The sequence below is a fragment of the Chanodichthys erythropterus genome, chromosome 10 (assembly GCF_024489055.1).
Source record: "Chanodichthys erythropterus isolate Z2021 chromosome 10, ASM2448905v1, whole genome shotgun sequence".
Classification (NCBI taxonomy): domain Eukaryota; kingdom Metazoa; phylum Chordata; class Actinopteri; order Cypriniformes; family Xenocyprididae; genus Chanodichthys; species Chanodichthys erythropterus.
In genome coordinates this window covers 49,745,910-49,772,436 of record NC_090230.1, presented here as the reverse complement: position 1 = coordinate 49,772,436, position 26,527 = coordinate 49,745,910, and the positions used below count along the sequence as shown (strand labels likewise).

The following is a 26,527-nucleotide window of genomic DNA, read 5'->3' as shown; positions in this document are numbered from 1 at the left end:
AGCCCTGATGTCCATTGTAGTGGAAATGAATTTTTATTTTGCACAAATCTTTTTTTTAGACTCATTTATACATTAAAGAAAAGCAAATATCAAGTGGATATTTTGTTTAGTTTTTTTGCTCAGTGGAACATAATTCAGGTTTGAAGGGGTTAAAAGGAATATATTCCAATCACTGATAGCATGAAAAACTTTCCCCATCATAATTCTGAGTGCAGGAGGGCAAAGATGATTGCTGATGAGTTTGCACTTATTAATGCATGAGTTTAAACCGGGCACAGGCATCAGTGAGATGGGGGAAATCAATACATGAAGAGAGGACATGGCCTTTGGAGCCTGCCAGAAACTAACTTTAAAACTCTCTTATCTCCCTCTAAAATCTCTGTCTGCATGAAATTAAAAAACAGAAGAATTTTTTACATTTATGCAAGATAAGAACAAGGACTGACATAGGACAGGAAGGAAATTAGAAATTGTGTGGCACTAAATGCAGGCTAAACAGACTTTCAGACTTCATACTAAACAGGGTAAATTAGTGCGAGGCCGCAATCCCATAAAAGTGCAGATGGGAGTGTAAAGTTCTGCGGGTGATATACTGACAATATGCAAATTAAAGAATAAAGTTGCAACCAGCTCATTTCTATTATAACCAGCACAATCTTCCAACAGGGTTTCTGCAGGTTTTATGATGGTAAATTTAAGACCTTTTTAAGACTAATTAAAGAAAATATAAGGAGTATATTGAAGGGAACATAACACTTCAATATGTATGTCCAGGGAGTGTTTTGGATATTAATATTTCTATTTTCCTGTTTCAAAGAAATATTGCTTTTAAGTTAATGCCACATGTTGGAGTATAAAGATGTCCGAATATTGCTTTGAAGGTACACGTAAAATTTAAAATGATATGAGTGTATTTGCCTTTGTTTGAATGAGAGAGTAAAACTTCTGAATGCAATGCTTTGTAACCAACCACAAAGGTTAAGAAGAGGGTACACAGGGGTGAAGAGAGGGTGTTAAACCCCAAGCCGAGATGAGACAGACAAAGACTACAGTGGTGAAGAAGAACAAGAAGAAGAACAAGAAGAAGAACAAGAAGAAGAACAAGAAGAACAAGAAGAAAAACAAGAAGAAAAACAAGAAGAAAAACAAGAAGAACAACAAGAAGAACAACAAGAAGAACAAGAAGAAGAAGAAGAGTGCTTTAGAGTTGATTATAGAGCTTTTAGCTTAAGCTAATTCTCACGAAAAAAAAAAAAAAAAAAATCTGTCATTAATTACCCTTGTGTCATTCCATAATCATAAGACCTTTGTTCATCTTCAGAATGCAAATTAAGATCTTTTTGATGAAGTCTGAAAGGTTTCTGTCTCTTTCTGTAGTTGTGTTATCCAACACAACTACCACTCCAAGGTCCAGAAAGGTAGGAAAAAGACATAATTAAAGTACTCCATGTGACTCTAGTGGCTTAAACTCAATTTTATGAAGCTAATATTATCCAAAGGTTGGGTTGAACTTCTGTTTATGTTCACTGATCAATGTTTATTTGTGAGTAAAAGCATAAATTAAATCTGTTCATAATAAAAAGCAATCAAGTCTCTTCAGAAAATTTGGACTCAACCACTCAATTCATATGGATTAGTTTTCAGGATATTTTTATGAACTTTTAGAAGTGTGAAATTTTCAATTGTGTTGCCGTCTATGGAGAGACAGAAAGCTCTCAGATTTCATCAAAAAGATCTTCATTTGTGTTCCGAAGATGAACAAAAGTCTTATGGGTTTGGAACGACACGAGGGTGAGTAATGACAGAAATTTCATTTTTGGGTGAACTAATCTGGTAACACTTTACAATAAGGTTCATTAGTTAATGTATTAACTAACCATGAGCAATACATTTGTTACTGTATTTCTTCGTTAATGTTAATGAAAATACAGCTGTTCATTGTTTGTTCATGTTAGTTCACAGTGCATTAACTAATGTTAACAAGATATTACTAATGTACAGTATTAGTAAATGTTGAAATTAACGTTATATTAACAAATATTACTAAATGTTGTATAAGAGCAGTTCATTATTAGTTATTATGATGAACGAAAGTCTTACAAGTTTGGAATGACATGAGGGTGAGTAAATGACGACAGAATTTTCATTTTTGGTTGAACTAACCCTTTAAATGTACTGACCTTCTTTTGATTTATTCATCCAAAATTTGACAAATTCATTCCGCGTTATACAGTAAATTCCATTTTTAGGAATGGATTCTGCAATTCCGTCCATGTTTTCCACTTCGAAATCCTAATTTAATGCCATGATGTTGAATTTAAGAATTTCTGCTCCAATTTAAGACATTTTTAAGGCCTTCAATTGTGGAAGGTCAAATTAAGACTTAAGACCTTATTAAGACCATATTAAAACCCGCTGGAACCCTGTACCAAGTCAAATTAAATTAACATCAAACGTTGTGGCTTGGCAAACAATATGTTCAGATGATGTCTGATTCTCTGATGTGCTATTATCACAGCATGTCAAGCGCAAAATGGGTTAAGACATGCTTTTTTGGGCATTAAATAATGTGCAAATACCAGTAAATTGACTACCACAAATCTTAGTAAATCACCTTGCATGATTCATTTAAATACTCTCCAAGCCGTTAGTAAATCTGGCCCTAAATCTACACTACTGTTCAAAAAAAAAGTCTCTCATGGACAAAGCTGCATTCATTTATAAATTAATAAATACAGTAATAACAGTAATATTGTGAAATATTACAATTAAAAATCATTTATATTTGAATACATTTTAAAATGTAATTTATTCCTGTGATGTCAAAGCTGAATTTCCAGCATCATTACTCCAGTCTTCAGTTTCACATTATCCTTCAGAAATCATTCTGATATGCTGATTTGATGCTCAAGAAACATTTATCATTGTTGTGTTGCTTAATATTTTGGAGGAAACTGTGATAGATTTTTAGAGGATTATTTGATGAATAAAATGTTTGAGCATTTGAAATAGAAATTTAGTAACAATGTAAAAGTCTTTGTCACTTTTGACCAATTTAAAAATTCTTAATGCTTTTAATGCTTAAAAGAAAAAAATAAATATAAATAAATAAATAAATTTATTGTATTGTATTGTATTGTATTGTATTGTATTGTATTGTATTGTATTGTATTGTATTGTATTGTATTGTATTGTATTGTATTGTATTGTATTGTATTGTATTGTATTGTATTGTATTGTATTGTATTGTATTGTATTGTATTGTATTGTATTGTATTGTATTGTATTGTATTGTATTGTATTGTATTGTATTGTATTATATTATATTATATTATATATGTACTAACCCCAAATGTTTAACGGTAGTGTATAACATAGCATGCAGCCATAAAAGATTTATTTTATGTAATTTGGAAACTGCTATGCATGTTTTTCATAGGCGATGCATTATAGTATGCATGAGGGTGAATTTTATCTCAGGGGAGTGTCTCCATATAAGTGATTAAAACTCAGCGCAGCTCTTAATTTAATGGCCTTGTTGCTGAAACAGCATTATAGTCTATTAGAATGATATATCAAACATGGGGATTTCTTGAGTTCTTAGTTTTGTTTTGATGGGGGAACCTGGTGAAATGTTTTGCCTGCAATTATTTATGCAGCCTGAAAATGAAGTCTCATATATGCATATTAATATGCCTTGTATAATCCAGAAATGGACATTTGTTAATAAGGAAAACCTTCTCAACAGGAACTTTCAGATTACTTGAGAATTTTTACCATTATCCAATAATTCTCATCAGGATTTCTCAGTGGTTCTCAAGTAATATTGAATTCAGGAAATGTGATTTATTAATGCAATAAGAAGTGTCAGTATATTTCATCAGGGAATGGTGCACCTACACATCTCTCTGCTGAGGGATTATTAGAAAACTGTAAATAATATAAATGAGATTTGTCTGAAAACAAGGACAGATCTAGGTGAAAAATAGCTTCAATGACTGTACGGATTCTGTCCAATTTAGTTCTGAATGTGGCTGGAATAGAATCATTCAGACGAGTCAATATCTTCTTGTAAACTTGTCATTTAAAATATTGCTGACCAGATTTCTAAAGTTGCATATTTGCAGACTATATACACATACACACATTCTGTATACATACAAATTTTTGTTTGTTTTTGAAAGAAGTCTCACCAAAGCTGCATTTATTTGATCAAAAATATAGTAAAAGCAGTAATATTATGAGATATTATTACAAGTTTATATCACTGTTTTCTAATTTAATACATTTTAAAATGTATTCTTGTGATGCAAAGCTGAATTTTCAGCATCATTACTCCAGCATATTAGAATGATTTCTGAAGGATCATGTGACACTGAAGACTGATTTGCTGCTCAAGAAACATTTATTATTATCATCAATTTTGAAAACAGTTGTGCTGCAAAACTTTTGAATAGTAGGTTAGGGGATGACACTTACATGATAACGTAAAGTTCACAATTTTCAGTAGTTATTAGGCGTTATACTAGTTTATATGGCATTTCAGTACACTCACAGCCTAAGGTAATTGTATTCGTGAAGGTTGTCCATATTTTCCATCTTCAAAGGCACACTGCCATCTGTTGGGCTCACAATACAAAGTACAGAGGGAAAAAAACTGAGTTCAGCTGGACTTTGACTACTTGGGATTCTGTCCTGGTTTCTTGCTCTGATCTATTCTGAATTTTTACCACCTCTGGCATCTCTCCCTTTCCTGATCCAGAGTTTCATGTTTGCCATTCTTCATACACACAATTATTTTTCCTATACAATGAGGTAGTATTCTTTCTAATGGTGGTCCATCAAAGGCAGAGACTGAGCCTCCTAAAAAATGTATTCAAGTTATTTGTTATAGATATATATATATATATATATAAATATAAATATATATATATATATATATATATATATATATATATATATATATATATATATATATATATATATATATATTTTATAATATATATATTTTATAATATATATATTTATAATATATATATATATATATAAATATAAATATATATATATGATGTGATATTTGTTTCCACCCAAATTGTGCCCAACAAACCCAAATGGGTAACCTCTAGGTTCAACTCCTAATTTGATTAAGTCTATTTTAATTATCATGTCATAACATTTAAATGGAAAATTATTGTGCTTATTTAATTCATTGGTTTTCATGGATTATACTAAATGAGAAGTAGAGCTTATCACAGCCCATAATCCTTTAAATTCACTAACAGTGGAAGTAAGTCCTTCCTAAATGCTGGGCTCACAAAACAAAAACAAAAAAACATTTAATGATTATAATGCTCTTCTTCAGAAGCTTAAGTAACGAGGAGGTACTTTTAAAACCTGATTTCAACAATCATAGTTCATTTCACTTGCACGAAGCCAAAGTTTGGAGGCTGTCTGGAGTCCCAAATGGTTTGTTCCAATAGGTGAAGCGGAATCATATTTCTGCACTTGATTCAGCAGTTTACTAGTCCAGGGAGCCGCTAAAAAAAACAACAACAACAAATGAACTTATATATCTTAACATTACCAATTGCTTATTTTACATGCATTCAAAATGATTGTAGAAAATGACATAAAAAGTAGTGAGGAGTGAATTTATTTTTGTAAAAAGCCCAAGCAGGGGCCAAAGTCTTGTCTGAACATAGAAACAGAAACTAGAGGACACTTCAAGCTGCTAAAAAAATGCTGATAGGATGGAAGGTTTAAAGTGAACTGGGGTCTCAGCCCTGCAGATGTAGGCACACATGCACGCTACATTGCTCACTGTCTGCACACACAGAGGTGCTCTGTCAATTATTTATACTGGATGTTGCAGCTCAGACACGTTGTCCCCTCACGCCATCCCTTAGCGGTCTGACACAAGTTACTTATTAAATACCACACAAACCCTGCATAAAACACTCACTAAAACATCTTGCAGTTATTAGAGAAAGATAATTAACTATAATATTAGAATATCCTTTAAAGAGGGGAAGAAGGGAGCGGATCAGTGAAAGAAGATGAAAGCAAAAATAGGAGGAGGGAGAGAGTGATGCTGTAAGAACAGGAAAATATGACATCAGATTGAGTATCTAGTGAGGCAGAGTTGTTGCCTTAAGCAGAAGCAGCACTATGTTTGATAGATAGTACACAGTACACACACAGTTGTAGGTTATATAGTACATACTACCGTTCAAAGGTTGTTTTCTTTTTATTCAGAAAGGATGCGTTAAATGTTGCAAAAGACTTCCATTTCAGATAAACGCTATTCTTTGAACTTTGTATTCATTAAAGAATACTGAAAAATGCATCACTGTTTCCACTAAAAATAAGCAGCGCAACTGTTTTCAACATTGATAATAAAAAATGTTTCTTGAGCAGCAAATCAGCATATTAGAATGATTTCTGAAGGATCATTTGACACTGAGGACTGGAGTGGTGATGCTGAAAATATCAGCGCTTTTGGAACGCTGCTCGACCAATCAAATACTGGAACTAATACACTGCCCGGCCAAAAAAAAAAAAAAAGTTGCTGTTTGTATTTTAATAGGTAAATACTTAAGAAACTATGGATGGATCATCATTACAGTGATTATTATGTTTCTAGCATGTTTGGCAACAGCTGGCTTAGCTGGAGGCAAAAAGAGGCGCTGGACGCAATGTTGACAAGCTTAAGCTAGCACATTTTAGGAGGGATTTATTAAACATGGCTGCAGAAGGAGGTTCGGAACTGTCCGAATATGTACAGTCACTGACTCTGCGGGACCGTGACAGCTATTTTTGTAAATTAACTCTCGCGGATGGAAGCAGGCTGCCTGACCCGTATGCCATACGGCCACGGGAGAGGCATGAAGACTTGACGGGGCTGCCGAGGGTAGAGTGGCCGGACATCTACACTTACCTCATCGAACATATGCATAGATTATTTTACCTGATATGCACTGCAAACACAAGCATTTTTTTTTTATCATCTCCATCCAGTCTGTACGCCGTATTGCATTCAACCACAATTGTCTTGATTTCGGTGAAGGACGACATTTTAAAGTCAAAACCTCAAACTTTTAGTGCGCCTGCTATGAGTTCTTCCTTATGTTTTGCCTCCAGCTAGAGCGATTAAGGGGTCTATTATTAGGGTTCGAACCGCAGTGCGTTTGCATCAAAGCAGCAGTTGTTTAAACCCGTTGCATGGCAACACCAACAACACAAAAGAAGGTGGAAAATGCATAACGAAGCTCACCTCACTTTTGCATTTTGGTTTTTAAACCTTTGGTTTTGTTTTCATAGCATCAGCAAATAACAGCAATTGCGTCTATCTGCCGCGAATGTACTGCAAATGTTCTAAAGAACGCGGGAGTCCATTTCTGCTGAAGGTGACCAGAATATACTCTCAGTATATTCGCAGTGCATCAGTCACGCTTGTCAGGAAAATAAGTGATAAACTTTTGTCGAATCATATGTCATCAATAGTGGTTGACTTCCATGATTTAGTACGATTGCATTCAGTAAACCTTACCTGAATTTATGTGAACTGTACCCCAAACCACCCCTTCTATGCAGGGTACGGTTCACAGGTGCATATATTATGTTATGCATACTATATTAAGCATCTCCTTTGTAATTTGTTCCCTCCACTCCTCCATCTGGATAATGGCTATCACACAGTGTTCATAACATTTTCTGGGTTTTTAAGAGTCATACTTGAGCCTTGGGGCGTCGCACTGGCGATGATCCATTTGACCAGACAGCATTTCATGAGGGACTTGCGGGAGATGCGCGGCTTCTGCCACTTCCCGTCGCTCTCCTTCTGCCCACTGGGGTCCCCATCCCGCCCGTTGGCGTCAGGCAGCAGACCTCCATCGACGCCCTTCTGTCCATCTGCCTGGAGGACAAAGACAATGAAAAAATACATTAAAAGAGCCCAAATCTTAAAGGCCTTTGAAGAAGGTTGGTGCAGCAAAACACCATCTTTTTGAATGTGCTGTTGTTAAAACCTTCAACATCTGCTCAGCAATGTTATTTTTAGTTTTTTAAAACATAGAAAAAAAGCTTTTGTTGATGTTGTGCATCAAGTTAAACAGGATAAGCTGATGATTCAGATAATACCAGTTCTATCATTTAACATCCATTAACATGATCATATAACAAATTATAAACCAAATTTTTCTTTCTCACCTCAAAACAATGTCATCTACATCCTTTATATTTTTACACAGATTCTTGCAACTTCTACTGTCACCTCAAGATTGTGGTAGGCATGTCAGACAATGCTTTTACCCCTCTAGTTAATATCTAATTGGAAACGATGTTGTTATAACTCACCATGTTAAAACACTCCCCAGAAGGGTCTACAAACCGCAACACAAACACAAAGATAAGTAAGGTGAGAGAGACATGATAAAAGCGATAAAGATAAAATAATTAAAAATATAATAAAAAAAAAAGAGTGAGGAAAGTGTCTAAGGAATAGCAGCTCTAAAAAAAATAATATTAAACAAGCCTAAGAAATGCGTGTGCCAAACTATTGTTTGTCTTGAATGGTTTGAGGAATCCTATGAGAGTCCTCACTTTTTTCTTGTTTCTTATTTGCATATGAAAAGACAGTAAGCTGTGCTATGAACATTTAGAGAATTGCTAAATTATTCAAGCTCCTTTAAAGCATCAATAAAACATCAGGGGCCAGCATCTTGGGGGACATCATTTTAGATGGCCAGCATGTGTTAAATATCGCCATGAAAGAATTTGAATTACTCCCTGAAAGAACTATAAAAAAACAAAAAAAACCAATCAAATACACAGTTTAAGCACTTACTGTAAGAACTGTAAATACCTACAAGCACTAATTTGCTTGGCTACACATCTGCCCTGACAGGCAGTGGTGAGCGTTACATAATCATACCAGCAAACTCATTGCAGAATGCCAGATTGTTTCCTTCCTAACAGTATTTGTGTGTTTAACTGATTTGGTTGATAACAAATGCTCGCTGTCGTGTAGGCATGTGTGTACTTGTGCTGGACTGTCATGTTGTCACCTAGAGACCTTGGCACCTGCTGCATTATTGACATGACTGTAGTGAGTCAGTTGAGTGTATCGTGTATGGTAAGCAATGTCAGCATAGCAGGCTCCAATTAATCTCTGGCTTGACCACTGTGACTGCTCAACCTGTCACAAACAACCACATATGGCACCTTCCACACAAAAACAGCTCTTGAATCCCCACAGGAACACCAGAGAAGCTGCATTAGTGGCACTGCACTGGTACAAGAGACAGATTAGCACAAGTGATTTTAGTAAGGGTTATTATTGCTTAGAAAGGCAACAACAAATATGTAACCCTTTCTAACGACAACTTCATGAACTTTAATCAGATGAATACCTTTATTTTGACCAGAGTGCACTTTCAATACATCATCCGATTTGGGCATTGAGTGAGAACATGACAACGGGACTGACGCCACTACGCAGAGCAGGATCTAGAGCGACACTAACGGAGTTGGACTTGCTAAGCAGGTTAAAGAGCAGTTGTAGCAGAGTAGAAACTAGCGCAGCACAAGCTGAACAGGCTTTGGAACAAACACTGGCTAAACAACAGCTAGTGCTCTAGTTTATTCTAGAGAGTCACTATGCAAACAGAGAAACGCAAAACTTCAGAGCATCACTATATAAATATATTCTAGAGCGGCACTATCTGAGCAGATACTAATGCAACACTAGTTGATAAGACGCAAGAGCAAAGCTATCAGTGTATTGTAAGCGACACTATCTTAAAGGAACACTCCACTTTTTTTGAAAATAAGCTCATTTTCCAACTCCCCTAAAAAGGTAAACAGTTGAGTTTTACCGTTTTCGAATCCATTCAGCCGATCTCTGGCGGTACCACTTTTAGCATAGCTTAGCATAGTTCATTGAATCTGATTAGACCGTTAGCATTGCGCTTAAAAATGACCAAAGAGTTTTGATATTTTTCCTATTTAAAACTTGACTCATCTGTAGTTAAATCGTGTACTAAAACCGACAGAATTTGCGATTTTCTAGGCTGATATGGCTAGGAACTATACTCTCATTCAGGTGTAATAATCAAGGAACTTTGCTGCCGTATCATGGCTGCAGCAGTGCAATGATATTACGCAGCGTCTCTCACATACGTCTCCATGGTTGCAAGGCACGTTCCTTGTGCAAGCAGGGGCTCACGGGCGCTGCGTAATATCATTGCGCCTGCTGCAGCCATGATACGGCAGCAAAGTTCCTTGATTATTACGCCTGAATGAGAGTATAGTTCCTAGCAATATCAGCTTAGAAAATCGCAACTTTTTATTTTCCGTCGGTCTTTAGTACACGATTTAACTACAGAAGAGTCAAGTTTTAAATAGGAAAAATATCGAAACTCTTTGGTCATTTTTAAGCGCGATGCTAACGGTCTAATCAGATTCAATGAACTACGCTAAGCTATGCTAAAAGTGGTACCGCCAGAACCGGAGATCGGCTGAATGGATTTGAAAACGCTAAAACTCAACTGTTTAACTCTAGGGGAGTTGGAAAATGAGCCTATTTTCAAAAAAAGTGGAGTGTTCCTTTAACAGTTTATAGAGCAACACTAGCTGACTCAGCTGCAGCTGAGCAGGGGCTAGAGTAGCATTATCTTAGCAGGATCTAGAGCAGCTCTAGCTGAATAGAACCAAGTGCAGCACTAGTTAAGCAGGCATTGGAATCAACACTGGCAACAGCTCTGATTTTATTCTAGAGCATCAATTCCCAACAGTAAACTGATACCCAGTTCTATTTTTGACATACTTTAAGCACTCACGTTACATCTGACATGAAGAACAAATAGATTTCAAAGCAGCGCTACCTGAAATGATTCTAAAGCAGCACTATCTGAGCTGACTGTAAAGCAACACCAGATGATAAGACTCCAGAGCAGAGCTATCCCTTTTGGAGCATCACAATCCAAACAGGTTATAGCCATGCAAACTTCAACATCTGAAATTATTCCAGATCTAGCTGAGCAGAAACAAGTGCAGCACTAGTTAAAGTCCCACTAAAGTGCCTTGAAACACAAAGCATTATTCAATGTGTTGATGTAATTTCCACTGAAACAGGAAGACAGGGAGGGACATATCAAGCAGCTCCACCCCTTTTTTAAAGTGGCCAATATGGAACCCATTGACTTCCATAGAATTTTTCCCCCCATACTAAAAGTCAGTGGGGCCTATCAACTGTTTGGTTACCCATATTCTTTAAAATATCATCTTTTAGTGTTCAGCAGAAAAAAATAAATTCATACGGAACAACTCGAGGGTAAGTAATGATGAAAGAACAATAATTTTTGGGAGTATCTAAACAAGGTCTAGCACGATCTAGAACAGTGGTTTTAAAATCTGTGGTACCCCCAGCCCTGCACATTTTGAATAGGCTTATTTGAGATGAACTACACTATCCTGTCACCGGATGGTGAGATCTAACGGTTGCAGGCGGGGGAGGCGTACAGTCATTCATGGCAAACCACACAATTTTTGCGTCGATTGTAGCCGAAGTAGATGCGATTGAAATTCCCATGTTTTGAATATCAGATATTCAGTATCAAGATTTGTTAAATACAAGACACACATCGTCTTTGTCGTCACAGAATCTGATCAATAAGAAAAAAGTGTGTCGTCATCAATGCTTTCGCAGTTGACTGCAGCACCTGACCTAGGCGGCTGGTCTCGTTTTGCTCTCGTGGTACTTTGATGGCACATGTGATCGTAAGGCGGCTGCAGCTCCAATCAAAGTCAGACAAATTTTCTAACCAGAATGCATTGCTTTTGTCAGGCGGCAGATGATCTTTGAGGTACCACGATTTGAGGTCTCCCCATATCTGACACACCCACTTCATGAGCTCATGAGTTGAATCAGGTGTGATAAATGAGGGAGACATACAAAATGTGCAGGGTTGGGGGTACTTCAGGACAGGTTTGAGAACTACTGATTAAGAAACAGATGGAGTAACAAGTCTGAATTTAGAGCATCACATATCCGAACAGTTTATAGAGCAATATTAGCATGAATCCACAAAATCCATTCATACATGCAGATGTGAAACCATGGCTCAAAATGGCTCAAAAAAAGTGTGATGTTTACAGTCTTAATCCCATCAGGGTTGCGATTTTATTCAGTCCTCTTTTTCTCTGCCTGCATACAATGATGTTGCCTTTGGGCTGTACTTTGGGTATTTCTTCTGACAGATTCTCGGAGACCAGAGAGTAAGAAATTTTCCTGTTTAGTATTTGGCAAAATGTTAACTGAATTATTAAATACTACTTAGAGTTATGTTGTGTTTGAATTTTAAAACAGTTTGCCAGCATGCAGAGGCAACATTACATCAATTCAAACTCTGAGGCCCCACTAGCTGCATCTCATTTTTCAGGAACCGAAGAAGAACCTAATCTCCTTTGTCTGTTAAGTATAATGATCAGATACTGCCATAGAGTTGACAAAGATGAGCAAAAGTATACTTTCTATGTTGTGCAAGTGTCACATTTTGATATTCGATCGATATAATACTTGCTTTAAATAACTGCTAAATGGTCTAAACAAATCTGGCTCATTTTTGAAAATATATTTTATGTGTTGCAGCTGGATTTTTAAATTTTTTTAAATATTTTTAATATAATACTCACACTGGTTATTGCGTGTTTTAAGAGAACAAAGTCTTCAGCGGAAGGCAAGCTTTAAACTATCACAAGGTGTCAATCGCAAATGACAGTATCAATCAACAGTCATGAACACACTGTTCCTTCACCAATGATTACATAAGCCATCACTGCTGTTGTCATAGGTCATCAGTGTCTGTTTTTTCTCTTGTCGTGCACATCTATGTTTAAGTGGATAAGAAAGCATTTGTGTGCAACTATTAATATCACTAGTGTAGTGGGAATATGCAATGTTATAATGTAAAATATTAAAATAAAATGTGGGTAACATTTCCCAGAATTCCTTAACAGTCCTTGACTGGCCTGAAATAGAATTAGAAATTTGGTATAGAGATTGAAATATTTATTTTTGTCTCTATTTCCTGTTTCCTCCAAAAGCTCTTATATTAGGCAAGGGACATGAAGGGCATGATATCAAATTCCTGACACAGGCTGTTCTAAAGTAGTCTGAGGAAGGCACAGTGTTACATAATAATCAGATTACTGGTTATAAGAGTCACTGTCCAACAAACTTTGTAGATGAAAATGGCTTAGGGCTCCTCTCAAGACAATTTAATACACTTTAAATCACACACACACACACACACACACACACACACACACACACACACACACACACACACACACACACACTGCAGTATTCACTGCTTGGTGAATAACCAGCCTTCATAAATTCTTAGAAAGTGTGATTGAAGACAATGGTAGAAAGCAGGCATTGATACGAAGTTAAATAGGAAACAGCCTTCAACAAATGTTATCTTTATTTATCACACACTGACATAACCAACAAGTAAATGCATGTACACTGACCTAGTGTAGAAAAATGAATTGTCATAAAAGAAGACTATGGATTAAATATGCACAATACAGAAAGTTTAACACCCTTATTCTATTCGGAAATACGCGGACTGGATGAAAGTTTCTAAACACTTCAAAGTGAAAGGCAAGATAAATAGTCAGATTCTTTGCCTTTTAAAAGCAGTTTAGCAGAACACGTTTATTTTCATTTATATTACTTAAAACAACTACATTTTATCAGTTGAAGACAAAATAATGTACTATTAACAGATACAAAAATTTAATTTGCCTTCGTCTCAGGTACAGCATCTTACCTGCATGATGTTCAGGTTGTCGGTTTTGATGACTAAATCAATGAATGTGGACGGATTCTCAGATGTTCGCGCGCGCGCTCTCATTTACTATGTGCTTTGATGGCTCTATAGATGTGAAAACAAGAATATCCTTCTCAACCTCCAGTGACAGAGAGGATAGGACGAGAGAGAGAGAGAGAGAGAGAGAGAGAGAGAGAGAGAGAGAGAGAGAGAGAGAGACGGTGGAAAAGCTGTCACATTGTCTCGAGTCATTCGGTAAATTCAACGTGAGATGTCTCAGATCACTGGACTCACTCATCTCATGAGCCATTTGATGTTACAGTTTTAGAATTATTTAAAATAAAAAATTTTGAAGATTTTTTTTAATAAAATAAATGATATTTATATATAGTTTGTTCAATATATTGGTTGAGAGATATAATTATTATACATATGTTAATAGTTATTATCAGTTTTCATAATATTTTATAATACAGTTATTTGACCCTATTGACCACTTTGGATGTTTACCTGATTTTCTCAGCGACCTAGCAATAGCATGCTAGCATTTCCCAAAAAGGTTAATGAGAAAAACAATCAATAGCTGCAAAAGGCAAATTTTGTTTTCATGATGATACAGTAATGTCGATCTAATCACAGTATACGAGCAAGCAAGACAATTAAAAACTTACCCTTGGTCACTCTCATCCGTGTTTGCACATTCCCGTTCAATAATGAAACAAGTGAGCGAGTCACTGAATCATTCATTCAACCGAGTCGTTCAAACGTACTGATTGATTTAGGAACGTCACTGTTGCTCGGATACGGTTTTCCAGGCCATTTCAGCGTCTCTGCTGACGAGCTGATGAGTTGAAGCAGGTGTGTTTGATTAGGGAGGCATACAAAAATCTGCAGTGTTGGGTGTACTCCAAGAGCAGAGTTAGGAAACATTGCTCAAGGGCTATGGATTATTTATGGCATAGTTCTTTGGATTTAAAGGGTTCAGGACATGGATTTAAAAAAAAAAAAAAAAAAAAAAAATATATATATATATATATATATATATATTATATATATATATATTATTATTATTATTATTATTATTATTATTATTATTATATGTTCCTTGAGGTTCACTTATAATAGTAATAAAGTTGTTTTTTTCCACAAAAAAAACAACAAAAAAAAACAAAATACAGTCATGTTAGCAAAAATTGTTATTTTAAACCCTTATTCTGACCCATATCTGAAATGGTTTTTACAGGGGGCTTTTGTTGCGATTTATACTCATTTACAAAATAATCTGCAGTCAAACACTCATCCATCCTCAGATGCAATCCAGGATGCCAAATAAAAATAAACCCTTCACTTGCTCCTGATGCAGGGATTCTTCTGATTCAGAAGTTCTGAAGTCTGTATTGTTGTTCACTCGTATTGGTTGTTGCTCCCAAAAGTCGCTCTTCATTTGCGTAAAGTTAAACATATCTTTGAAGTTCCAATATGGCGGACAGCTTACATATCCACCTTTTTTCCTATGCCCCATGACGCTTTGCATGAATTATAACTTCTGTTAAACTGTATACAATCAGCCAATAGTTCATAGTAAGTATTTTCAAAAACTGGATACAATGAGATGGATGTGTTAAATATCACTGTAGTTATATATGTCTGTATTATGTAACATATAAAAAATGTTTATTAACTGCAACATTGAGTCATTGATATTTTAAGTTTAAAGTTAAGTTCCCTTTCGTGGGAACTGTCGACGCTGTGTGGTAACGCATTGGGAACCTTCTGCGTGATGTCGTCACTGAAGCACTCATGTATCTAACCAATCGCGTAGCGAGACGTCAGAGACAGGTGACGTCACGGACCAGGAAACTATAAAGCATACCCGGATGCAGAGCACGCTAGCTTCTGTGTCTTCAACAAAGCGCTCTATGTTATCTTGTCTGTATTATTTGGTGTTGTCTGTCTCATTATTATTATAAAGACAAAAACTCTTCGTCTGAGGACAAGAGCTGTAGTACACCATAATATTAAGACATATAATGGCGGAAAAACGATTCAGGAAATGTGTGCATCCCTGTCCTAGATACATCCCTGACGGGGACACACATGACATGTGTGTCGTTTGTCTGGGGCTTGAGCATGCCCAGGCAGCTCTTGAGGGAGCTGTCTGTGTGCATTGCGAAAAATTAACCCTCAGAGTGTTGAAATCTTGCCGGGCACTCTTCGAGGAGGGTGCTCCGGTGAGCGTTCCTCGCGGGTCGGGTCCTGCTGCTGCTGAGGCGCAGCGCCGGCTGTTGTCGTGGGGTTCGCAGATGGAGCTGGCGGAGGGGGTTGAGACGGGCCCGGCCTTATCTCGCCCTTTACCCGCCAGCCCCAGTGTCTCTTCTCAGGCGGCGGAAGCACGCGTAGCGGTTTCTTACTCCCAGAGAGGCACCGGCGCTTCATCTCTCTTCCTCCGAGGATGTTGATTTGGTGAGCGTCGAGACTGGGGAAGAGGACCCGCCATCCTCTTCCCCAGCATGTGAGGAGCTCCTGGAGGTAGTGACCAGGGCTGTTGCCAAATTAAAAATCGATTGGCCAGCAGAGCCTAGACCTAAAAGCAAGCAGGATGAGCGCTTTCTGCCCGCTCGGTCGCTACCCCAGCGTCGGGGTTTGCCTTTTTTCACTGACCTTCACACTGAGGTGTTGAGGTCGTGGAAAAGGCCCGTGCAACATCGCGTGTTCAGCCCCCAAACATCCGTCTATAGCAATGTAGTGGGGCTGAAATGGCACGGTTATGCGGCGATGCCCCGGGTCGAAGAGACGCTCGCGGGCTATCTCTCACCCGAGTCGGCATCATCGGTTATGACACTTGCAAAATGGAGCTATAGAAAGGGTCTCTCCTCCCAGCAAGCTGTCAGGCTTTTACAGCCGTTACTTCATTGTTCGGAAGAAGGATGGAGGACTACGTCCTATCATAGATTTACGCGTGTTAAATCGCTCAATCCAGAAGCTCAAGTTCAAGATGCTTACACTCAAACTGATTATGCCACAGATCAGGTCCGAGGACTAGTTTGTGGCGATAGACCTGAAAGATGCATACTTTCATGTGTCCATCCATCCTTCTCACAGGAAGTTCCTCAGGTTTGCTTTCGGGGGCGAAGCTTACCAGTACAGGGTTCTTCCGTTTGGCCTATCGTTATCACCCCGCACATTCACGAAGTGCTTGGATGTGGTGCTGGCCCCGCTGAGGCTTCAGGGCATCCGCGTACTGAATTACATCGAAGATTGGTTGATTGTAGCTCAGTCAGAGCAACTGGCAGTCCAGCATTGAGATGTTGTTCTGCGTCACATGGAGAGGCTTGGGTTGAGGCTCAACGCCAAAAAGAGTGTGCTAGTTCCGGTTCAAACTATCACTTATCTGGGTGTAGTTTGGGACTCCACCACGATGCGGGCACATCTGTCTCCCGCTCGTGTGAGTGCCATTTTAGCGGCCGTGAAAGGGGTGAAACTAGGTCAGTCACTTACTGTAAAACAGTTCCAGAGACTGTTGGGTCTGATGGCAGCTGCGTCCAACGTGATACCTTTTGGCCTTCTGCACATGAGACCCTTACAGTGGTGGCTCAGGACCAGGGGTTTTTCCCCAAGGGGAAATCCTTTTCGCATGATCAAAGTCTCACGACGATGCCTTCGTGCTCTGGTCATGTGGAAAGATCCCTGGTTCCTGTCCCAGGGACCCGTGCTGGGGACTTCTGGTTGTCGCGTAATGCTTACGACAGATGCTTCCCTCACGGGCTGGGGGGCGATCATGAGTGGCCGTCCAGCTCAGGGCTCATGGGAGGTCCATCAGCTCTCCTGGCACATAAATCGGCTGGAGATGATGGCGGTGTTTCTGGCATTAAAACACTTTCTCCCAGACCTGAGAGGCCATCATATGTTGGTCCGCACGGACAACACTGCTGTGGTCGCCTATATAAATCATCAGGGGGGTTTGCGGTCTCGCCAACTTTATTACTTGGCCCGTCAGATCCTCCTGTGGGCCCAAGGGAAGCTGCTCTCCCTGAGAGCAGCTTACATCCCGGGGCGCCAAAATATGGGAGCGGACGCCCTGTCAAGGCAGGGCCCGAGGCCCAGGGAGTGGAGACTTCATCCAGAAGTCGTGGATCTCCTATGGAAAAATTTCGGTCGCGCAGAAGTCGACCTCTTTGCCTCGGGGGAGTCAACCCAGTGTCCACTCTGGTACTCCCTCACCCATCCAGCACCTCTGGGGCTGGATGCCATGGTACAGACTTGGCTGAGGCGGCGTCTGTACGCATTTCCCCCGATCGCCTTGCTCCCGGGAGTTCTGGAGAAAGTACGCCGGGAGGGGGTCAGCCTAATACTGGTGGCCCCCTTTTGGCCAACCAGAATATGGTTCTCGGACCTAGTGTCCCTATTAGATGGCTCCCCAATGGAGCTTCCCCTCAGACAGGACCTCGTGTCACAAGCGGGCGGTCTGATAATACATCCGCGCCCAGAATTATGGAAACTATGGGCCTGGCCTCTGAGGTTGCTCCTTCATATCTCGAATTCGCCCCAGGAATGGTGAAAGCATTCCTGCATCCTAGACCGGGCTATGTCCCTAAGGTCCCTACCCACGTTCCAGGTCCCATCGTGCTCCAGGCCTTCTATCATCCTCCTTTTAAATCCTTGGATCAGGAAAGACTGAATCTGCTCTGCCCTGTAAGGGCTTTGGATACTTACGTCCACAGAGCTGCCCTGTGGCGTAAGACTGATCAGCTTTTTGTTTGTTATGGGTCCCCTAAGAAAGGGGGCCCTGCATCCAAGCAGAGGATGAGCAAGTGGGTGGTCGAGGCCATCACACTTGCATATGATGCGGCCGGACAGCCTTCTCCTTTAAATGTTCCTGCCCATTCTACGCGGGGTATGGCGGCATCAAAGGCTTTGATGTCAGGTGTCTCCATCAGTGACATCTGTGATGCAGCTGGCTGGTCATGCCAGCACACATTTGTGAGGTTTTATAACCTTGATGTCGGCTCCACTCCGGGGTCATCAGTTCTGTCAAGATAACTTGGCAAGTATTTGCCGCTACGGCACAGTTGGGATAGCGTTCCCAATGCGTTACCACGCAGCGTCGACAGTTCCCACGAAAGGGAACGTCTCAGGTTACAGATGTAACCCTGGTTCCCTGAGTAGGGAACGAGACGCTGCTTCTCTTGCCGTACCCCCTGCATACTTGCGAGCATTTGTCTCAGACTTATCCAGAAGCTAGCGTGCTCTGCATCCGGGTATGCTTTATAGTTTCCTGGTCCGTGACGTCACCCGTCTCTGATGTCTCGCTACGCGATTGGTTAGATACATGAGTGCTTCAGTGACGACATCATGCAGAAGGTTCCCAATGCGTTACCACGCAGCATCTCGTTCCCTACTCAGGGAACCAGGGTTACATCTGTAACCTGAGACGTTCTGTCATTTTGACAGACAATAAATATTTACCTGCTTTAGAAAGTATTAGGGATTAGAAGTGAAAACAGTAGACAATTAGGCTTTAAAGCATCTGTGTGAAAGCAAACCTGGAAAAAGACATAGGGATTTGGGGAGAAAAAAGTTTGTTATACCATGTCATGTTAAAGGTGCCCTAGAATTAAAAATTTAATTTACCTTGCCATAGTTAAATAACAAGAGTTCAGTACATGGAAATGACATACAGTGAGTCTCAAACACCATTGTTTCCTCCTTCTTATGTAAATCTCATTTGTTTAAAAGACCTCCAAAGAACAGGCGAATCTCAACATAACACCGACTGTTACGTAACAGTCGGGATCATTAATATGTACGTCCCCAATATTTGCATATGCCAGCCCATGTTCAAGCATTAGACAAGGGCAGGACGTCTGGATGTGCACAGCTGAATCAACAGACTAGGTAAGCAAGCAAGGACAATAGCGAAAAATGACAGATGGAGCAATAATAACTGACATGATCCATGATATCATGATATTTTTAGTGATTTTTGTGAATTGTCTTTCTAAATGTTTCATTAGCATGTTGCTAATGTACTGTTAAATGTGGTTAAAGTTACCATTGTTTCTTACTGTATACACGGAGACAAGACTGTCGTTATGTTCATTTTTTAAACACTTGCAGTCTGTATAATTCATAAACACAACTTCATTCTTTATAAATCTCTCCAACAGTGTGTAATGTTAGCTTTAGCCGCGGAGCATACTATCAAACTCATTCAGAATCAAATGTAAACATCCAAATAAATACCATACTTACGCGATTAGACATGTTGCATGACGAACACTTTGTAAAGATCCATTTTGAGGGTTATATTAGCTGTGTGAACTTTGTTTATGCTGTTAAAGGCAAGCGTAAGCTCCGTGGGTGGGGAGCACGAGAATTTAAAGGGGCTGCAGCCTGAATCGACTCATATTTAATGATGCCCCAAAATAAGCAGTTAAAAAAATTAATAAAAAAAAAATCTATGGGGTATTTTGAGCTGAAACTTCACAGACACATTCAGGCTTAGACTTATATTACATCTTTTAAAAAGACATTGTACGGCACTTTTAAAATACCAAACGTTAACGTTATACTCTTGAAGTCTGAAAACAGAACATGAAGGAAATTTGTACAGCTCATTCAAACATGGAAAAGGATTAATTGTAGTACAACCTTATAATTTGAAATTGTAGTCTTTTAGAGTGGAACTTCCCTAAACCAGAAGTGCCACCCATAATCTAAAACGTAGTAGGCTCGTTAGGAAAAAGCTTGATAGCAGCCCATAGACACACTCTACGTTCCATTCGGAAGGGCTCATCCCTATGCCCTAATCCCTTCAAAGGGTTTACCCTCCGGAGTGAGAGCTTCGAAGGGATGAAGGGTGTAAGGAGTTCTACACACACTTGCGGTCTTCACGCCCATTTGAACACTTGAGCCAAATACAGGAAATACGTCATTTAAGTAGACAAATGGTCAAGTGCAAAGACTGCAAGTGTGGGTATTTGGACAAGTCTATCCTGTAGAATAGAATCAGATGATTAATTTGAAACTCCTGAAGTGTTTCCATTTTGTGTGCCATATATGCATCAGACGTTCAGCCAATGTGACGTCTGAGGCTGAGACTACTGGTTGCTCAACTCTTGTGAATGATGTTCACTTATGTTATTCCTTGTTGTAGAAAATGAATCAGGTTTCTTGCCACTAAAAACAAATATTTTGGAGGGAAAATACTGAATATTAATGGAATCAGTCCATAAAATGCTTAATGTTAAAGATGAACTAGAAAGAGTGAGTGCTCATTGCCATCGCGGCTATTTATCCATGGCACAAGCACTGGTCTATCTGGGTTCAAGAAACCATTCAGGCTCAGAGTCACAGCGAGTACCCCCATATACACAGAGACATATCATAAATTATAGGAAATTTTCTGATCATTAAAATTAATCATGACACTCCACTACAAGATGACAGATCATAAGAGCTCCACTGACTTCACTCTTCATTTGCATAAAGTTAAGCATATCTCAGCTTTATTGTATTGCTGGAAACGCCTACATGATGTTGCAAGTCACCGGAAATTACCAGTTCTTCATTGAAATGAAGGTGATCATGTCACTGCATAGTGTGAATGGGCGTTTGAACACCAGTGGGCATGGCCAATGGTGCAATGATGTAAAATTATGTCAAATAAATTTTATTTCTCATGCCATGAACCCTTTAAGTAGAATCTCAGATAGTGATTAAGTCTATTAAATTAGTGGTAACCAGGTGCTCAGTAATTCCCAGTCATTTTCATGCATGTTTAAAAAAAGAGAATAAGAAAGTGGTAGATGGTGTCTTTATTTGATTGGATAATTAACTCAATGGAGGAGAAAGGTCCAATCTGTGTAAAGCTCCTCATTAAACTCATTCTGTTTCTGATTGTACAAAAGTGCTTTTATCTACACTATTCCCCCGGTGCTTTGCAAGCTTAATTAATCATTTCCATTTGAGTTCACCACCCTGTTCTTTAATGTGACTGCAGGAGCAACGTTCTTAAGTCTCACCACAATCATCGTATGTGAACCGTGAGAGATTTAGAAGATAAATAAGTTTTTTTAGTTTATTTTTGATGCTGGTCGGTTGCTTGAAGGTGAATTCCTTCCACAGACAAAATTACTCAATCAATTTGTATGCCATGTATGGTGGGTTATCCTTGCACTGGTAATGTAATGGGGTTGAAGACTTGAGCTCCCTCAGATCTGTACCATTACCAAAACCATTTATTACCTTCAGCTGAAATCTTCATCCTCACTTTTCAGTACAGTTGCTTTTGGCAATGTTTCACAGATCTTGTGTTGGTTTTTTCTATGTATGATCATATTTCAGGCCATTAAATGGATTTCTACTTCAAATCTGATCGATAGACGGCTTAACTGGACCCAAGTGCCTTCCTCTGTCACTATCTTTAGATGAAGGTGAAGTGATAAGTAAGCCAAATTTAGTCCTGAAAGGAAAATGAGAGGACTAGGGGTCTACACCTAAATGCATCTCATGAAAGACAATGTTTAATAACTTCAATAATGACTATTTCTTAAAATAAGCATATTTGGCGTGCTGTTCGAAGAGAGGCTCCAAGCTCAGAATCAATTTAGCCCAAACCCAGAGCACTTCCCCGTAGGAACCAGCTGACAGTGAGGAGTCGGGGTGGTGGAGGGATGCAGAAAAAGATTGAGGTGACTAGGTGAGTCGGCTGTGTATATATGCCTCAATCCTCTCAAGCTGATTAGATAGACCATCTGAACATGCTCCTTACAAACTTTGTTTATAAAACACCCAGCTAGTCATTGAAACAATGTTGAGTCAGTGTTGATGAGTTAACGCTAATTGCACTGAATTAACATTACAAAGTGATGTTGCTTCAGTATCACTTTTGCACCCTCAGTTAAAGGTACAATAAGTAAAATTTTTGCAGTGAAATATCCAAAAACCACTAGGCTAGTGTTATATATTTTGTCCAGCTGATTACAAACAATATCTCTAATGTTTTCAACTACTTGTAAATCATGAGAAAATTCCCATTCTAAACAGTACGGGGCAGTGCAGTCGCCTGTCAATGAAGTCAGTTACCTTTGTTACCGCCTTTATTGACGTAGAAACCACATGACAACAGATTCTCCAAAACTGTTCGTCAACCTTACGATTAAATTTGATATATGAAATCACCAATGAAATCTAACAACAACCGACTCATAAATTTAGTTTCTAAACGCTTGAATCATGACAAAAAAACCCCTCTATTTTTTTCAGGCTGGATCAAGCTAATGCACATGAGCAGACCTAAATGTGCGTCTCTTTGGAGGCGCGCGTCTGACTGTTTCTATAGAAACCTGTGATTCTAACGGCCGCTGAAGTGACGCGATGACTTTACCAGTCGGCGATTGGCTCTTGGCTTTAGAAGGCGGGACTTATTCCGCGTTTCACTTTCTCCCATTAAAAACAATACGAGTGACACGTCTTGTGTTATTCTAGTCTTTGCAACAGTGCCGTGGACAAATGCGGAAGTAGTGTCTAGTGTCCAGCAAACCACTAGCTTGCTTCAAGCAGTTCCTTATTTACTTCTTTCACGTTTTATGGTGGATTGTGTTACTTATTTATGGAACATAATAGAGTGCCCCAGGGATGACGCATTTTTGTAGGCAAAACCCGGAAGCGAGTTAGCATTTTAGGACTTCCGGTTCCAACGCCGTAAAGCCTATGGGTTTTTTGAATGGGTTTTTTGTAAATCGCCTGAAATAAGGTCTGTGGTTAACAAAGCCTCTCAATACTTTCACGTTTTGATCTATGACATAAAACACACCAGTTATAACCCACTTGTGATTTTTTAAACTTTTACCGTGTCTTCAAATCGGCGGTTGCTAACAAATTGTTAAAAGGGACTACTTCCTTTGGCAGGGACTTTAGACGTCATCATTAAAAACGGGACATTTGGACAGCATTTCTCATGAAAAAGTGGATAAGTATTCATACACAGCGCAGATCATAATCAGTGAACATGTTTTTAAATAGAGTTGTTTTCTAAATAAAGTTTGAGGACGCTTGGTGGTGACGACGTTGATCCGCGACCATGGTGTGCTGCAGTCCGTTTATAGCCTACTGTTAGCCTTTTATATCTGACGACTTTATTTAGGCTTCAAAATCTATAAATGTTGTTAACTTGTAAAGATTATCTTGATAGACAAAACGTGTAAGTGTCATAACCCTTTGTTAAACACAGAGCTTATTTTCTGCGATTTTCCAAAAGTCTGGGAAAAATGAATAGGCTTTCAGTCGAGGGAACCCGTGCGACGCTAACTTCCGGGTTGGCCTACAAAAACGCGTCATCCCTGGGGCACTCTATTACTGTTTACTATCTGCCGCTGGTTCTGTCCTTTCTTTTACTGTCTATGGTTCTGTCGACGAGGACAGCTCCCGTAAAGTCATGACCAGAAAAGCGGAAGCGGCGCCGGCGACTGTGTCATAATAAAAGTCCCGCTGCTCGTGAGGCGTGTGTTGATCAATCGCTCCAGCTCCTCGTTCAGCTCCCGCAACATTCGGTCCTGCTCTGCTTCATACTACAGTAACGTTAATAATCGCATCCACGAACATGAGTTCTTCCAGACTCCAATCCCTATTCTTTTACACCGTCCGTTGAGATGGAGACCACATGTCCCAAGTTTCCGTTTCTAAAAGTTGGCGTCATCAAACTACGCCTTTGTTTTGAATAGGCTTCTAGCGACCTCTAGCGGAAAAAAAATATCACAAATTGTACCTTTAAAGGGGCCCTAGAATTAAAAATTGAATTTACCTTGGCATAGTTGAATAAGAGTTCTGTACATGGAAATGACATACAGTGAGTCTCAAACACCATTGTTTCCTCCTACATATGTAAATCTTGTGCGTGAAAAACACCATGGAAAAACAGGCGAAACTTAACTTAACATAACACCAACTGTGACGGCATCATTAATATGTATGCCTCCAACTTTTGCATATGTCAGCCCATGTTCAAGGCATTAGACAAGGAAGTATTAACATCTGGACTGCACAGCACAGCCGAATCATCAGACATTGTGCAAGTATTGTGAAGCATGCAAGCAATGGCAAAAGCGAAAATGGCAGATGGATCCATAATAATGATCATGATCAATGATATATTTAGTGATATTTGTAAATTGTCTTTCTAAATGTTTCGTTAGCATGTTGCTAATGTACTGTTAAAGGTGGTTAAAGTTACCACTCTTTCTTACTGTATTCACGTATGTAACGGTATGTATCCACGGTATGATAACCGTCTGAGTAAATATCACGGTTTCACTGTATCACGGTATACGGTATTAAACAATCAATTTTTATATCATCAATTAAAATGACCAATAAATTAATTAAAATGTTTGTTTTCTCTATTCAGATTTCAATAATCAAAAACAATCAAATACATTTAATAAATTATTATGGATTAGAAAAAACTTTTATTAATAATTAAAATTCAGAAATTCTGCTTTGACTTAATATAATTATTTTGAGAATTACATTCTATTTAACAATCATAATAAATTTGTCAATTTCTTCGAGTTAAAAAGCTGTCTTTTATTTTGACGGGATGTAGTGAAGAGCTTTGAGTTTCAGTGTATTTGACAATGGTTTTTCTCAAATAAAATGATGAAATGCTCATTAAGCGCTATCTCAGAGCAACCGTGGATATGTTTGGGTTCATTTCCTCTGATAACGAGACGGCAAACACTTACAAAACAATAAGAGCGCCGCGCATACTTAAGTATGTAGTACACGAAACAGCGCGGCTCATTCACACAGACAGACACGTTAAACAGACAGATATATTGATACAGCAGTCTGTTTGCGTTTAATATTCAAAGACCCCGCCTAGACCATGTCGCGATTTGATTTATTGTACAGCTCTGCTTTCGTTTTATTCATCAGTCCAACAAATTACGCGTTTTTATCTGACATCGCTGCGTTATACTGTACATTCCATTTTCATGACTGGATTCCGGGATTCCCTCTCCATCACGCATATCATATGACGTAAGTTATAAACCATACCTGCATCTACACGGATGGTGTTCTCGAATATAGGTCAACATGTTTGATGGGTTTCCTCGTTTTGCAGGTAGGACTTTGCGTCCGAATTGTTTTTGGATATTTTGGATAGCCCCCGTTTGTTTTTCTATATCTAAAGTATTCCCATACTGCAAATTGTTACTTATTTTTCAATGGGGCACAGAGAATAGAGATAGCAACTTCTGTCTCTGACATTGTCTGCTGTATGTGTAGGTGTGGAGCAAGCTTAGTGAAGTGGAAAGCTGTTGTCTATGCGCAAGTGAAATTCTGCGTCTTGATTTATTTATTATTATTTTTTTTTTTACCATACCATAAGTAAGCAAATGTACACAATATGATAATCATACGTGTTCATACCGTGATATATCGTCATACCGGTATATCGTTACAACCCTAATGCAAAGCATTGGATGCAGTGGTAAGTTCTCTGGAGTGACAAATCACGCTTCTCTGTCTGGCAATCCGATGAATGAGTCTGGGTCTGGCAGGTGCCAGGAGAACGGTACTTGCCTGACTGCATTGTGCCAAGTGTAAAGTTGTGGTGTGGGGCTGTTTTTCAGGGGTTGGGCTCGGCCCATTAGTTCCAGTGAAAGGAACTCTTAATACTTCAG

At 39.0% G+C, this 26,527-nt stretch overlaps 1 protein-coding gene across 1 annotated transcript in view; it reads right to left on the bottom strand.

Moving 5' to 3' along the window:
- Positions 1 to 13,976, bottom strand: part of LOC137028799 (calsenilin-like) — a 40,715-nt gene extending 26,739 nt beyond the window's left edge. Inside the window, exons 1-2 of the mRNA XM_067398040.1 lie at positions 13,839 to 13,976; positions 7,735 to 7,915 (exon numbers count right to left, since the gene is read on the bottom strand). Of these exons, the coding sequence (XP_067254141.1) occupies positions 7,735 to 7,915; positions 13,839 to 13,922 (265 nt within the window). The 5' untranslated portion in view covers positions 13,923 to 13,976. The remainder of the gene's footprint in view (positions 1 to 7,734; positions 7,916 to 13,838) is intronic.
- Between the last annotated feature and the right edge of the window lie 12,551 nt (positions 13,977 to 26,527).